This window comes from Gallinula chloropus (assembly GCF_964237585.1).
Source record: "Gallinula chloropus genome assembly, chromosome: 2".
Taxonomy (NCBI): Eukaryota; Metazoa; Chordata; class Aves; order Gruiformes; family Rallidae; genus Gallinula; species Gallinula chloropus.
Window position 1 is genome coordinate 95,102,220 of NC_140086.1, and position 14,541 is coordinate 95,116,760.

Consider the following 14,541-nt stretch of genomic DNA (forward strand, 5'->3'; position numbering starts at 1 on the left):
CTCTGTGGGGAGGCTGGCTACAGTGGAGTTCCTCAGGGGTCCCTCCTGTCTGATATCTTTATCAGTGACCTGGAAGAAGAGACAGGATGTGGTAGTACTAGATTTCAGGGCTGATGATACTAAATGGAGGGTGTACTTCCAGAATCACAGAATTATCTAGGTTGGAAAAGACCCTTAAGGTCATCGAGTCCAACCGTAAACCTAACACTGCCAAGTCTGCCACTAAACCATGTCCCTAAGTGCCATCTCTACACATCTTTTAAATACCTCCAGGGATGGTGTCTCAACCAGCCTTATAGTTGATATGCTTGAGATCAGGCCTGTCATTCAGTGGGATTTACACTTGCTAGAGAACTAGGGTAACAGGAATTCAGTGAGGACTGACAGAGTCCTTTATCTCAGGTGGACTAAACCCCTGCAGAGGCCAGGGAATAACTGGCTTGGTAGCAGCTCTGATGAAAAGGACATGGGAGCAGTGAAAACGCATCAGACTGTATCAACAGGAGCACAGATGGCAAATCAAGGTAATTATTTCCTTTTACTCAGCACTCATTAGATCACAGCTGGCATAGTGGGTCCAGTCTTGACTCTCTCAGTAAATGAAAGCAATTGATAAACTTGTATGACTCCATTGGAGGGTCATCAGGATGGCTGGGGGTTGAAGCATGAGGTGTGTAAGGACAGGCTGAGGCCTTGAGGTTTCTCCAGTCTGCTGAAGACAGTCACTTTCCAGTTCCTAGGAGGAGGTCATCAAGAAAATAGGGCTGGGCTATCTGCCAAAGAACGAGAGACAAAGGCTGTAACCCAACAGGGGAGGCTTTGGCTAGATAGGAGGAGAAAAAAAATTGACACTATGGGGATAATTAGGTAGTGGAATAGATTACTCAGAGGGGTCATGCAGTCTTTATGTGGAGCATTTTAAGACCTGGCTGGAGAAAGCCATCCGTAAGTGACCTGGGACCTTCCCTTCCACTCTGAATGATGGTAACTCTCAGGATGGATCTTGTCCATCTTCTCTGTAGGATTTCCTCCACGTACTACAGTTTGTATCAGTCTGTGTATTTCAAGTCTATGCACACGCTGCTGTTTGCCCCGCAGACCAGGAAAATTACATAAAAGGGTGCCTCCCTAGTTTTAACTAAACAAGACCTAAGACAATTTGAGCAAAAACATCAGCAGACATGATGAGACTTTTTTTTTATTGTTTTAATACGAGTGAATAGATTAAGAGATCTGAAATGCTGTAAAGCAACATACATACTGAATAAATAATACGTACAGGAAAGTCATGTCTACATTATAACACTGGCTAGTATTCAGAATACTTAAAATAAATCCAGTGACATTGGATAAAGTCCATAAAAATTCTATCCTGTCTTCCCTTGTATGAAATTGTTCAAGTATAAAAAAATCCAATACAGTGTAAAATATCAAATTCCATTTCGGTCAAGAATAAAAATTGCAAGTATTGTAGTTTCACAGGACAATGTAAAGCAGCATTTTCTAGCAGAGGGAAAAATAGTCAGTCTACATACAGATGAGTGAGAAACGGCACTAATGTATTTGAGAGGTCTACATGAAAAACTGGTAGAGGGAAAAGAATGAACTAGCAATATTTTATGTAAAAACCTAAAAAAGTGTTAATTTAAGAGTACCCTCATACAGTGTACATACTGAATTTAAATAAATCCAAGTCAACATCCTTAATTAGGTTAATATTTAATATGCTACATCTAAGCCTACTAAATAATTTATGCCATGAGATGAATACATAATTTTACAGTGTCACATCTAAAGTTGCTTTCTTTAGAGCGCAGCATAGTAAAACTTTCAAAATAAATATTTCTTTTTAAATAGCATAACAATTAAGGCACAGTATAAATCATACCATTAACCCTTCAAGAACAGCAGTCTTGGTAACAAAAGTTGCCTTGTGTACTGTATGGTTGCTAATAAATATTTTAAATATAATCCTGAAATAGATAGTAAAATTGTACAAATGGTTTCAGAAAGAAAATTCCCTTAAAACAGTTCTTAAAGGTTTTAATTCATTAAGCTTCTTCCTGCCTTTATTCACAACTTAGGAATAGATGCAATAAATAGAAAGAGAAGGCTGTTGTAGTAAAGGGCTGATCCTATTTTAGAATCAGAATAGCTGACACCAGCAGTTAAAGTTTCCCAAAAGTGAAACAGGATGGGGCGAGGGATTAGGATGTGACAAGCTCATCACATGAGCACGAGTGATGTGTTCTGTCCAGAACTGTCTGTGTTATTGATTGTCTCTACAGCTGTTGCACCCCTTACTTCCACATCACTTGCTCCATAGTTCCACTCATCCAGAGGACAGAGAAGAAAATAACTTTGGTGCCTGTCCGCCATCTTACTAGCCGGCCATCTTCCTTGGGTTGTTCGATGCCCGTTAGCGAGACAGTGAGAAGGTACTATCTCATGAAGACAACTTCTGAAAGCTAGAAAGGACAATCAGTGCTTTACGCTTGTTTCCTCTTAAAATGGATAAAGGTTACATATTGCTGACTCAGTTTTTTCCCTGGTTCAAACTTTTCAAATACCATTTTCTTACTTATAAAAGGCAGTTTTGCTTCCCTGATACTGCAAAAAGTACACCTTTGCTTTTTTTTTTTGGTTCTTGTTTGTTTGTCTGTTTGAAAAATATGAAGTCCCATTGCTACTCCTGCCACTCTTTCATGACAGTACAGTATTTTTTTCCCCCCCCATTTTCTTCTGGCTTGATACTTGAAACTAGACATGCCGTACTACCCCTCTCTCTAACAACATGGTTTGGATGCATACTGTATGAAGACAGTGGAATAAAAATCTTTAGTTTTGCAATAGCAACGCTTTCCTTAAAGCTCCTTAGTTAATATCAATTGTCTCTGATTAACTACTTATACTGGAAGGCTGAAAAGAGGAAGAGAAAGAGCGAGCTTCCTTCAGAAGTCCATCCGCTATTGCATACGGTCTGTCTGCAGCTGTTGGGGCTGGTACTGGCCAAAAGCAGCAGCAGCTGCAGCGGCCGTCCCAGGTGCTGCTGCGGTGAGGGGCTGCTGCACCGCGTAGCCGTAGCCCCCCGCCGCCACGTACCCCGCAGCGGCAGCCGGTGAGGCGGCGTAGGGGTACTGCTCGTAGGCGGCGGCGGCAGCGGCGGCCGAGTACTGGGCGTAGGCAGCTCCAGTGTAATCGATGTAGGGCGTAGTGGAAGCAGCGGCTGCTGCGGGCTGGACGTGGGGAATGACCACTCCGGGCTGCACGAATGCCTGTGGATAGACATAGTGAGCAGGTATCCTGTTGAAAGATGGGAGAGGGAGTTAGAGTCGGCCCGCGAGTCCGCGCCCAGGCACCATATCCGTACTCCGAACTAAACCAAACTCGATTTAGTTGTTGTTATGTGCATAGGGTTGCCACAATAACCAGACTCAGTGGACCAATTGTCAGTTCACCGGCCCGAGGCGATGCGTCGCTCCACAGCACAGCGGTACGGCCGAGTTAAACCGGGAGTAGTTTCACGTCGCCTGAGAGTGTAACGTTTAATACTTTCAAAATCTTTAGAAGGGCCAGGATCACCAGTGACAGTTTTAAGACTCCATCTGGAAAACTGGGGTATTTGTTTTTCAGATCACCTGGAAGTCATTTTTTATCACTCTGCTTCTCACTTAACCACTCGACTCTTAGTAAAATTATTTCCTGCAATAATTTTATTCTTAGTAACCGAGCAGTTTGACAGCATCACTATAATGAGTTTGACAACAGCCAATAAGGCAACAAAATGGTTGAACCCTGACATTATGTGAGGTCTTCTCGGGGAGTGGCAGGCAGAACGTATTGTGGCAACCCTACTTAAGTTGCTATGCAGACTCAGCACACATTAATTTCTCTGCAACCTCAGTCACCCTTATTAAAAATAAGAAAAAAACCAACACAGGCGACAAAGGAGTTTAAATAAAGTTCACAAGTGTGGTAAACACAGCAAGAATCACACTTTCCAAACGAACGATAGTGCAGCTCACTCCGTCACAAGAGGCCATTGAGGGGAAGCTACATAGATGCTATTAAAATCCATAACAGTGACTCCTAAGTACATGTGCATCACACTTTTATAAAAGTTCGTAAGGACACAAGGGTCAAACCTGTTTGATTATCAGGCCACTGATGTCCTGTTTTGTGCCAGCTTGTTTATTTCTATGCAAGACATACAGCATAGAGTTTTTTGGGAGGTGGGCATAGGATTAAGCCTAAATAGATCTGGTGCTTAACAAAATAAAAAAAAAACAAAAACAAAAAGAAATTTACAGCTTAAGAAGTAACCATTCTGAACAGATCTGTACACACACTTTCCCAACATCCTAAAGTCGCAAAACCTCCTTCCTTGGCTTGTTTATTCAGCCCTTCAGCAATGAAAATTGGTCATATCATGGCCTTAGCACACAAGGGTACATACAAGTTTGTGTCATGGTTGTATTTTATCATGATATGATTTTTCAAGAATAATATACTTAGTATAATCCTCATTTTACATGCATAGCCCTGTGTTGAATCTGGATTTCCACAGATAAGTCCTTCACACATGCAACTCCTTTCCAGTCAGTGAATCTTAATAAATCCATGGAAAAACTACTTGTGCCAATTTACTATTATTTCACACTGCACTTCACCTTTACAGACAACTTTAAAGGCTGCACCAGCCTTTTAGCACACTGCAAGCACAGATGCAAACTGCAATGGTGAAAACTGTCCTCTTTTCTCACAATTAAAGATTTAATGGAAAGGGGTTTTTTGATGCTTAATTTTTAAAATAACCTCAAGATTTGCTTAAGTGGTCAACAAGGGACCATTACAATCGGAAGTGACACTGTCACTTTTTGCCATGACATTCATAGAACAGCCTAGTTTTCTTTTTAAGGAAAAAAAGCAGCGCTGAATTGATGGGGTAGGAATATTACCAGAGAGAAATGTTCAGCCCCCGTGTTTAAGATATGAACACCACAATCATAAAAACCCAACATGTTCATTTACTAGTGCAGGAAGGGAGAAAGGAAAATTAAAAAAAAAGGAGTGACAAATAGGGATTGGGGAAAGGAAAGAAAACATGAAACACAACTCTAAGTTGGGTTTTTAACACTCACCTAATATATGAAGTGATCAGCCAGAAGTGCATTTGAAGCATACTTAAGCTGGCTCTGTGCATTTAGATACACATCATTACCTGAGCTCTCCATAAGAAATGGATGAGCATAAACAAGCATTTTGTATTGGTCACCCATCAAGTACAATCCTAATAAATATAATGCCATGTTTTTAAAGTACAACCAGATCTGAAGTCACTGAGAGCCTCTTCTGCACCATTCAGGGTCCATTTAACACCACATGACAGAAATCTTTACGTACAGCATTCATGAAAGAGACTGATTCTAACAGAGGAGACAGCGAGCTGCTTGTTTTGACTTGAACTGGTGTTACTAAGATTTTCTGAAGACATTAGGACACTTGGCCATCTCCTTGAACCAGGCAGAAAGATACATGTGCTCGCACTTAAAACTCATGTGACTTGTTTTATTGAAGCCAGGAAACTAACAGGTGGTGAAGTTATGAAACATTATCTGTTTGCTGCATCTTACCCTACAATAAACATACACCCCATGCAGGCTCCTCACCACCATGCCATTTCACACGTGATGATTGACAGCATAAGCTGCAGCGGGGCTATTTTTGATCATCTGTCATGCTACAACTGTTTTGAGCCGAGTAAAATGGCTTTATATGGCCAAAGTAAATTTCTACCTACTGCAGAGGCCAGCACACGTAGATCTCAGCTACTCAGAACCCAACTGCTTTTAATGCCCTGCCAGGTCAAAAGCTGAAAAAGCAATTCCTGGTTATGCTGGATATCCGTAGTACCTTTTATTTTACATAAAAGCTGCCGTGCTACTTTTGAGAGTAAGAGTGTGAGGATTATACACGGTTTAAGCTTTCTTTCCTGGCAGTAGTTTTTATTTTGGAACGTAGATTTATTGGTTTATGCTCTTGCTATAAAGGAAAAGGGAAGCCACATTTAACTTTAGCGGTAACTGTAGCTTTGGGACATTAAAAATTGAATGACATACACTTCTGCCATGTGCCTTAAGACCTTCATCGTTAGAACAGAAGATCTGTGCTTAACTGAGACCTAAAAAATAATCCCATAAGCAATAATAAAGTGAAAGCTAATTGTTTCAAAGGCAAGAAAGGACTTTCTAGACTAAAGCAGAGAGCTGTGGCATACAGAAACTCCGTAGCAGTAGCACATCGTTGACCCTCAGCATTAAATTCTTGTGAAAGTAGGCATTTAGCTTTGAACTAAATGTCTTGCTTTGGCCCTTGCATGGCATCATCTGGTTCTGTAATGACAGTTGAAGAGTAGATTTTCACCAATGCACATCTTTCCTTACTGCAAGAAATTACTTATGTAAACATCAAGATGTACAAGACCCTTAATATGCTTCTTTTTAAATTTGTGTCTGATACCATTAAAAGGACATTTAGCCTTCCACAGGTTAACTTCTGACAGCTCTGGCTTTGCTCCCTCTTTCCAGATTATCCGTACTCTAGTGTTATACAGGCCTTTTGATCATAAACTCAAGAGACGGCTTGGTTTTGTTTTTTTCTCTCTTAAGAAAAGCAGTTGCTTAACTCTTGGAAAATAATACCAAGCAGGTAGTATCAGCTAACCATTTGATAATGAATTTAATAACATTGGATTTAACTCTGCTTTTGGTAAAAGCAGTGGGAATATTCTCATTTTGATTGAGGTACAAGTTTTCAGTAGAAAATTCAGAGGAAAAAAAAATATCTCCCAACAGCACGAGTCATACCCTACACCAGTACCTCTGTATAACCCTGTATTTTCCCACCAATATTAGAGTAAAAATTACGTAAGCAAAATGAGAAAAGCTATTTTAAGAGGCAAAGTCATCTTCCCCCTCCATAAATTCCTACTGAATTCAGAGATAGTATTTTAATAAACAATCCTGAAAACAGACCTGTATAGATAACCCGTCCTGCGATCTAACAGCTTTCTACAAAACACACCAACAGTAAGACAGATGCTGAATGTAAAGAGCAGGGAGAAATGTTATTTGGTGGATGAATTGATCTCTGCAGCACTGAATGAAGAAAAATTCCCAGTCTTTTAAATTCTTCATGCATTGGAGCTAATCTAGTTTCTGGCTCCCTCCACCACAATAATGTTGTATTTAATTCAGAATATTGTACTTCTGCATCTTCTCAGTAGAAGTAATGTAACATAATCCAATTATTTTCAGTTTCTTGTTTGATAGGTGAGGAACCATGTCAAAACACTGCTGACTGTACCAAAACACAGCAACACTAATTTGCACTCCGGTAGGGGATACCCCTCTCCTCCCCCCAAAAAAACCCCAAACAAAAAAGCACCAAAAAAGCACCCCACGAAACAACACATTTGGAGCTTTTGTGTATGGATTAGCAGAGTCTCTGTAGTGAATCACCACTACAATTCGTTTTACACAACATTAGTAAAGTGTATTTTTAAAAAAGTGCAACTGCAAAGGAGGAAGGAAGGCTTTAAGGGGACCCTGTACTTCAGGGCAATCCACATAGCATTCTCTACAAGTGAACTCTTCAGTAGAAGCAGATTCAAGGATGCACTCAAACAGCCCCTTTTATTGTCAGGGAAGACAGTGAATGCCGATGTTCATTCATTCTGGTGAATTATGTTGTTCTTTATCTGGATTACATTCTTTATAAAAAGGTACAGGCCACTGGAAATTTTGAAGTGAAAGCAGGATTAGTAATCTCCCTTGTTTGCTCAAAGTAAAAAAAGGCAAAAGCCAAGGATAGAAAATGAGCAATTTCATATATATACACATGACCCTGCAACCAACATCCTTCTTCTTCAGATTGATGTACATTGCATTAGAAACAAAACTTTATTCAGCCTGATGGAGGAACTTCCCAACTCACATCAACTATTGTTGGCGCTGGGTAAAGAAAGCTAGAAAGAGACCTATAATTGCACTGTCCTTTAAGCAAGGGATTGCCACAGGTTCTCCTTTTCTCTTGTGCTCAGCAAATACTCAGTGTTTCCATGGCTGATCCCCAGGCAGCCCTCGTTGCAACAAGTGCTGTAGCAGCTTTGCAGCCAACACACTCTGCTTCCTGCTTACCCCAGTGCAGGCAGCATGAACTGATCAGGGCATAGACACTGTCATTTCCTCACACTTCAAAGAAGTCAAAATGTAATACAAGATAATCATAAGAAAAACAAAAAGAAAAAAAACAGAAATGTGTCATTCTCTTTTACATGTATGTAAAAGTTTCTAGGGAACTTTCTCCTACGGTTTTGAGGACAGGAACTGTTTCCTACTGCTTTTACAAACCAAGCTACCAAGAAGCTATGGTTGCTCAATAACAGCTAGGTACAATATTGTAAAGCTAGCCCAGTCAAATAAACAAAATAGATTTGTGAGGCATTTTCTCTACTTTATTGTTAGCCTACTCATTAATTAGCAAAAAGCATTACTTTGCAATGAGTTTCTCAGTCGGTGTGCATTAGTGAAGTGACACTGTATGGAAAGTTTAAAGCAGACTTCTCCTCCTGATTATATGCCCTTAAGAAGCAGGAGTTAGATCTACTTGGAATAGTATACTCGAGTAAAGGAGAAATGTGCTAAATATTAAAGACAGATTGAAGGGAACAAAAAAATTAAAACTCTCATTAGAAAGCCCAAATGGACGCACATTGTTAATAAGAACAACCCCCCCCCCCCAAAAAAAAAAATTATGAACATGCAAGCAATATGTTGATTTACTTAAAAATCAAGAAGTCACACCATTTAGCACTCACTACAAAATACGGTTAAAAAAAGTCGCAGGCTACAGCTTGAAAGCAAGGAAAAAAAAAAAGGCCCTTTGCTCCCCATGGCAGTCACTCCTCAACCACAAAAACAAAATTAAAAAGACACACCCCCCCCGAAAAAAAACCCCAAAACTTTCACTACAGCTCTTTCAATTAAATAAAAGCACACAGTTTAGCTATCAACACCACTTCATTACTGTAACAAATAAATAAATAAATAAAAGCACACGGAGGTCTATTGACTATATGAAAAAAAAACATACATGCATCGTTAATCACCATTTTAGCTTGTTTGTGTTTGAGTCTACTGGTTACAGAGTTTAATTCCAAACAGAACTATTCCACCTCTTATCATCATATCCTTCTGATCAGTTATCTTAACTGTAAACGATCCCTGTCAGATTAGAAAGAGATAAATAACATTGAGTCAAGCTGAAATAAAAAGAGAAATGGGGCACAGCAATCTTGCATCAAGTCATACCTCCTTGTTTTATCATAGGGTCATAAGGGACAGGACTGCTTAGGTGGAGGGGACACGTCCCACACAACTTGACTCAGCTGCGGCATTTAGAACGTGACCGACAAGGTGAGCGCATCTACGGGTATATATTTATAAGCCTCAGACTTAGGCATTGCTGGTGAGCTTATAAGGCTGCTACTGCAAGAGGCCTTCAAGGATCATACTTTTTCTTTCCTTTTTTAAAAAAAGAAAAAAAAAAAAAAGACCTTTCCTCCCCTGTTTGAGGTCCCATTGAACAGACTTACCCAAAAGGCCTCTGTATGAGAGCTGGATGAAGCTGCTGGACGCCAAAGGCAAAACCTACCAACAAAAACACATCACGTTCTCTGTACGGGTGTTCTTTTAGCTACTTATTTATGCTATATATACACATGCACACACATGCAGAGTACTGGTCTTCACTAACAGCCTCCCATGATGATGCTTGAAAGGCTGCAGAACCACAAATTAGAAAGCAAAATATATCAACCCATATACACACACCCCCCATACATCCATATGGAACTTAAGTAAAGCACACACTTTCCTAGTGATGTTTAGCAGAATGACTTTTTCTAAACCACAAGCATGAAGTTTTCATTCACATTTTATTCCATGCTCCATTCTGGTCCCTAACTTTTGCCCCTGAAGGATTATATGGTATTCTATTCCATCAGAGTATTTGTGTACTTTATACAGCCTTAACTTGGATCCATCTCTACCCATGAGGACTTAGCATGAAGTCAGATCCTAACCATTTCTGTTCTTCAAGTGCTCAAGCATAAACCCCTTATTTCCTTAGTGGGCACTTAATTACTCACACAAGTGTCCCTCAGACTTAAGCACACAGGGATTCAGAACAGCCTCCTTTAGAGCACAACCGTGCACCACACTCGGCACTCCTGCCCCTCTAGCTGCAACGCAGCAGTTTGGGAAGCGGCTAGGACATCAGATTGGCTCAGATGCGGTCCTAGGAAGAGCTGTTCCGTTTTAAGGTCTGCATAATAGCTCCCCTCTGTTGGAGGAGTTTGCATTAAGATAGTGTTTGTATTAATAAGACCGCACACATCGGGAGCGATTCATTCCTAGGCCAGTCTTTCCCTGCAATGATACTGTAAATGGTCAGCGCCACAACACTCCCGGCAGCAGGAGTAACCAATGAAGTTTCTGAGCTGCGGAAGTCCTCCTGGAGAACTGCAGCTATTTTATTCCCCATTGTTTCTGGGTTTTAAATAAGGCACATCCACAGAAGCCCCCCAGAGCTACTGTACTTTAAGGGATGTGTTGGACAGCACTACTTTTTTTTTTTTTTTTAAGTTTTTCCTCTCCTCAGAAACCTGAGGTACTGAGAGAAAAGCCCTTCAGGGCCGCTTCCTCACCTGGCTGCATTATCCGCGGCTTGGCACCCAGGTACGCCAGGTTCACGTTGGCTTTCCTGCCATCGATGATGGGGTTGGGGTCTTTACAAGCCCTCTCAGCAGCAGCTCTGTCAGCCATGGTGACCTTTAACAGGTGAGGCCGCGCATTAGAGCTCTTCCCGCGGGGAAGGAGAAGCCTGTATCTCGCGGCAGCGACCCAAGCTGGCCCCCCCTGGGCGGCGCTGGGGAAACAGCCGGGGTGGCGACGGGCCACCCCACCCGACTGCCGCCCGCCCGCCGAGCGGAGCGCAGGCAGCGCCCCGGCGGCCGCGCCGGGACCGGGAAGCGGGGCTCCGGTAGCCGCGGCCGGTGCAGGGCGGAGGGTGCGGGCCGAGCTCCGCCGCCGGCAGATAACCCCCGGAGCGGCCGTATCAGGGAGCAACAGGCGCGCTGGCGGCGCTGCGAGAAAATAGGCAATTCCCTCCTCAATCTCCTTTTTCAGTAAGTCTTCCGCCCCCCCCTCCTCCCCCGCCAACACCCCCCTGCGCGTCCCTTCTCCAAACTCACCGGGAGGGAGAGGGGGGAAAAAAGAAAGAGAAAAAGCGAAACTGCCCGACACTCCCGCTCGTCGCCCGAGCCCGGGGCTGCCTCCTGCCTCCTTGCAGCAACCCCCGCGGAAGTTTCCGCGCGATGCCCACGCAGACATCCACCTGCACCCTCCCCAGCCTCCCCCCACCCCCGCCCCGCCGCTCCCCGGCACTTACAAAGCCGTATCCCCGGGACTTGCCCGTCTGCCGGTCGGTGATGACCACCGCCTCCTCGATGTCCCCGAAGACCTCGAAGTACTTGCGCAGGCTGGAGTCGGTGGTGTGGTAGGGCAAGCCCCCGACAAAGATCTTGGTGTAAGTGGTGTCCTTCTGCGTCGTGTGCATCTTCCGCCCGGCCCTGCGCGCCGCGCCGCGCTCTGCACCCACGCGTGGCCGCCGGGGCGTGCGGGTCCTGGGCGGCGGGACCCGCTTCCAGAGTCAGCACCGCTCTTCTTTTTTCTCTTTTTCAGGGTTTTGGGTGGGTTTTTTTTTTTTTTCCCCTCCTCTCTGCCCTCCCCTCGTTTCCCCCCCCCAGCCACCCAGTTACAACGCAATTCCCTTTTGCTTTTGCAAACCCAGCTTCCTCCTGCTTCACGAGCGGAGCCCTGCAGCCTCCGGAGGTTTTGAGGTAGGTACCGGCAAAAGGAGGAGGGGAGGCCGGGCAGCAGCCAGTCTGGCGACCGTAGCGCTGGAAGCGAGCAAAAGGAGCGGCTGCAAGAGGAGCTCAGGGCCTGGGCGCTAACAACCGAGTGGCCTCCCTCCCCTAAAAGCCACAGGGTCGGGCACTCGGTTCCTCCTCCTCCTCCTCCTCCTCCTCCTCCTCCTCCTCGCAGGGGCGGGGACGACGGCGGGGCGGACTCTGCGGTCGACCGCGGCCCAGTGGGGGCTGAAAAACAGCTGTTGGCAACAGCTGGATGCCCTCCCGGTGCGGCGGGAACGGGCCCTTGGAGCGGTCGGGCGAAGGGGTGCTTCAGAAGTGCCCCGCGGGAAGGCTGGGTGCCCTCCGAGGCAGGTCTGCCCCTGGCTTGTGCACATCGGCAAATGCCGGGAGGAAGGGTCATGTGGGGTCACCGCTGCCCGGCCAGCCGGAGAGCCTGCGGGCAGAACCTGCTCACTGGGAGATGGAGGTCTCCAAATGTTTCTCTCCCTCCCCAAAGGCTTATGGTGAAAACCCCTGCCACCCTCACCTCCCTCCCTCCCCAGGCTAGCAAAGCTACAGTGCCCCAGCATTTTCACTGGTGTCTTGGACAGAGGATGAAAAAACACGATACAGCTACTTCCCTTGGTTTTCTCTTCTCTTACAGCCTTTGCTCTGTGCTGGGACAGGGGACACAGAGGAACAAGAAGAAAAACGTCTGTGTGACATGGAGAGGTAGAGGACTGTGGGAGTTGGGGGGGTAGCATGACTCACGGGGAGACAGGAAGGATGGGAGGCAGATGAAAGATTGGGGAGAATAGATGTGCATGTGTGTATTGACTTCTAAACCATTCCCTTGTGGTCCCAAAGTCTTGATAAGTACCGGTGTCTCTTTTTCCTCTTTCTCCTACTTCCTCCGTTAGACATTTTCCTGTGAAGTCCCTCTCTCCCTTAGAAAAAAGAGCAATGCATCAGTTGCAGGAAGGGGCTTTCATAAAGCTCTTCAGCCAGCCCCTCCAGTAACAAACATTAGCCATAATGACAACACTTAGCCCTAAACTTAGGCCCTGCCTGTCCCCTATCTAACCTGGACCCTGCTTGATTTTTTTCATCAGTTATTGTCCTAGTTTTAATGGCCTGTACAACACTAGGCTGTGCTGTCATTAAACTCTACTTGATCCTTCAGACTTTCTAGAATAGAAATAATTTGGTTTATTATGTTAGGACTAACTCAGGTTGAAGCTTAACACCCCTATCAGGATCCAGATAGAAATGTTGCTTTTCATCTCAAGCTATAACAAGCCCCTGACCTTGGCCTGAATCCAGTTAGGACAGCTAACTCTTCCCCAACATTTCTTGCAGCATGGCTCTCGTATTGGGCTGGAACATTGTGCTAAACCTGACACTCCAACCACTTCTGTTCCAAGGGCTAATTGTAACCTTAAACTCTGGCCCAGTGACCTTCAATACTAGCCCAGCTAAAGGTGTCAGTGCTCACTAGAGCACCGCAGCACACACCTCTTAGGAGTGCATTTAACTTCTCAGGCCCTGGTGGACCTGAAAGCTGAACTTCATCTATACCCACACACAGCCCATCCCGTCACATTCCCTTTCCCTTGCTGTGCCCAGCATTCCTGCATGTCTCGTGGCACCTGCAGGAATGGTGAATTAGCCTCATTTTTCAGTCAGCACACCAACTCCTGTATTAAAGCCAGAAAAGCAACACTTGGCTATCCCAGAACTAATTGCAGCTGTATTTAGGAGTTTGCCTGTTTCATCTTAGCCACATGGCCCAACAGAAAATGGAGCCCAAGTTTGTAAATTTGGTGACCTTGATGGACTCAAACCACAAAACCAGCCTTCTGGTCTAACAGCAACAGCAGGTCTCCCAGGATCCAGAACCAAAACCTAACTGATGTCCCTAATCTGTTTACTATTTTTACTGCCTTTACAGATTCCCATAATGAACAAGCCTTTTGTGGTCCTTCTCTCCTAAGGCACAAACCTGATTCCAACCAAACAGCCTCAGAGTAAGAAAGGCAGCCCCTGCAGCAATATACCTAATTTGCACTACAACACTACCTTCATGCTACGGGACTACAGACCCTACAGTAAATGAAAATAAATCTTCAACCTGAATTGTTGCCCATTAGATTTTTCTCCTCCTGTTTCAGTGGTGCTCACAGGATTTACATATACTATCAGCAGTCCTTGCCCTTCTTTTCCTAACCTTAAACTGAAGCATAACTGTCATCGGTACCGCAGCCATTGCAAAGCTCAATGGTTCTGTTCTGTAGTCTCCTTTCTCTCACACCCTAATCCCAATCTTCAGCCTAACCATAAAGTTAAAAGAGGTAACACTGCTGTCCTCTGAGTATCTGGCCCAATCTCACTGGTACTGTCCTCCTTTGATATTCCCTAGGGGATTGAGATGGCCACACAATTCTCCATCTGTTTTCCTCTTAGACCTTATCTCTGTCCCTAAATCAAACACTAACACAAGAGCTGTTCCTGCTATGATTCAAAACACGTATGGTCCAATTTTCATCTTATGCTGGCAGGCTAACATA

The 14,541-nt window shown here is 44.3% G+C and overlaps 1 protein-coding gene and 1 long non-coding RNA gene across 4 annotated transcripts; one reads left to right on the plus strand and one right to left on the minus strand.

Annotated features, from left to right (window-relative positions):
* Positions 1-1,191: 1,191 nt before the first annotated feature.
* On the minus strand, positions 1,192-12,070 carry RBM24 (RNA binding motif protein 24). 3 transcript variants are annotated; one of them, XM_084260549.1, is made up of 5 exons: positions 11,535-11,624; positions 10,769-10,892; positions 9,656-9,710; positions 4,146-4,197; positions 1,192-3,303 (listed from the first exon to the last, which is right to left on the minus strand). In XM_084260549.1, the coding sequence occupies exons 2-5, from the start codon at positions 10,884-10,886 to the stop codon at positions 2,899-2,901; spliced, it is 630 nt and encodes a 209-aa protein (XP_084116675.1). In that variant the 5' UTR covers positions 10,887-10,892; positions 11,535-11,624; the 3' UTR covers positions 1,192-2,898. The 3 variants fall into 3 exon arrangements, with proteins under 3 accessions (XP_084116675.1, XP_084116674.1, XP_084116673.1); XM_084260548.1 differs by lacking the exon at positions 4,146-4,197 and having other exon boundaries at positions 11,512-12,070; XM_084260547.1 differs by lacking the exons at positions 4,146-4,197; positions 9,656-9,710 and having other exon boundaries at positions 11,512-12,070.
* LOC311188968 lies at positions 11,038-14,181 on the plus strand. Its single transcript, XR_014617144.1, has 4 exons — positions 11,038-11,248; positions 11,914-11,962; positions 12,639-12,706; positions 13,926-14,181. It is a non-coding gene; the product is annotated as an uncharacterized lncRNA (long non-coding RNA).
* The last annotated feature ends 360 nt before the right edge of the window (positions 14,182-14,541 follow it).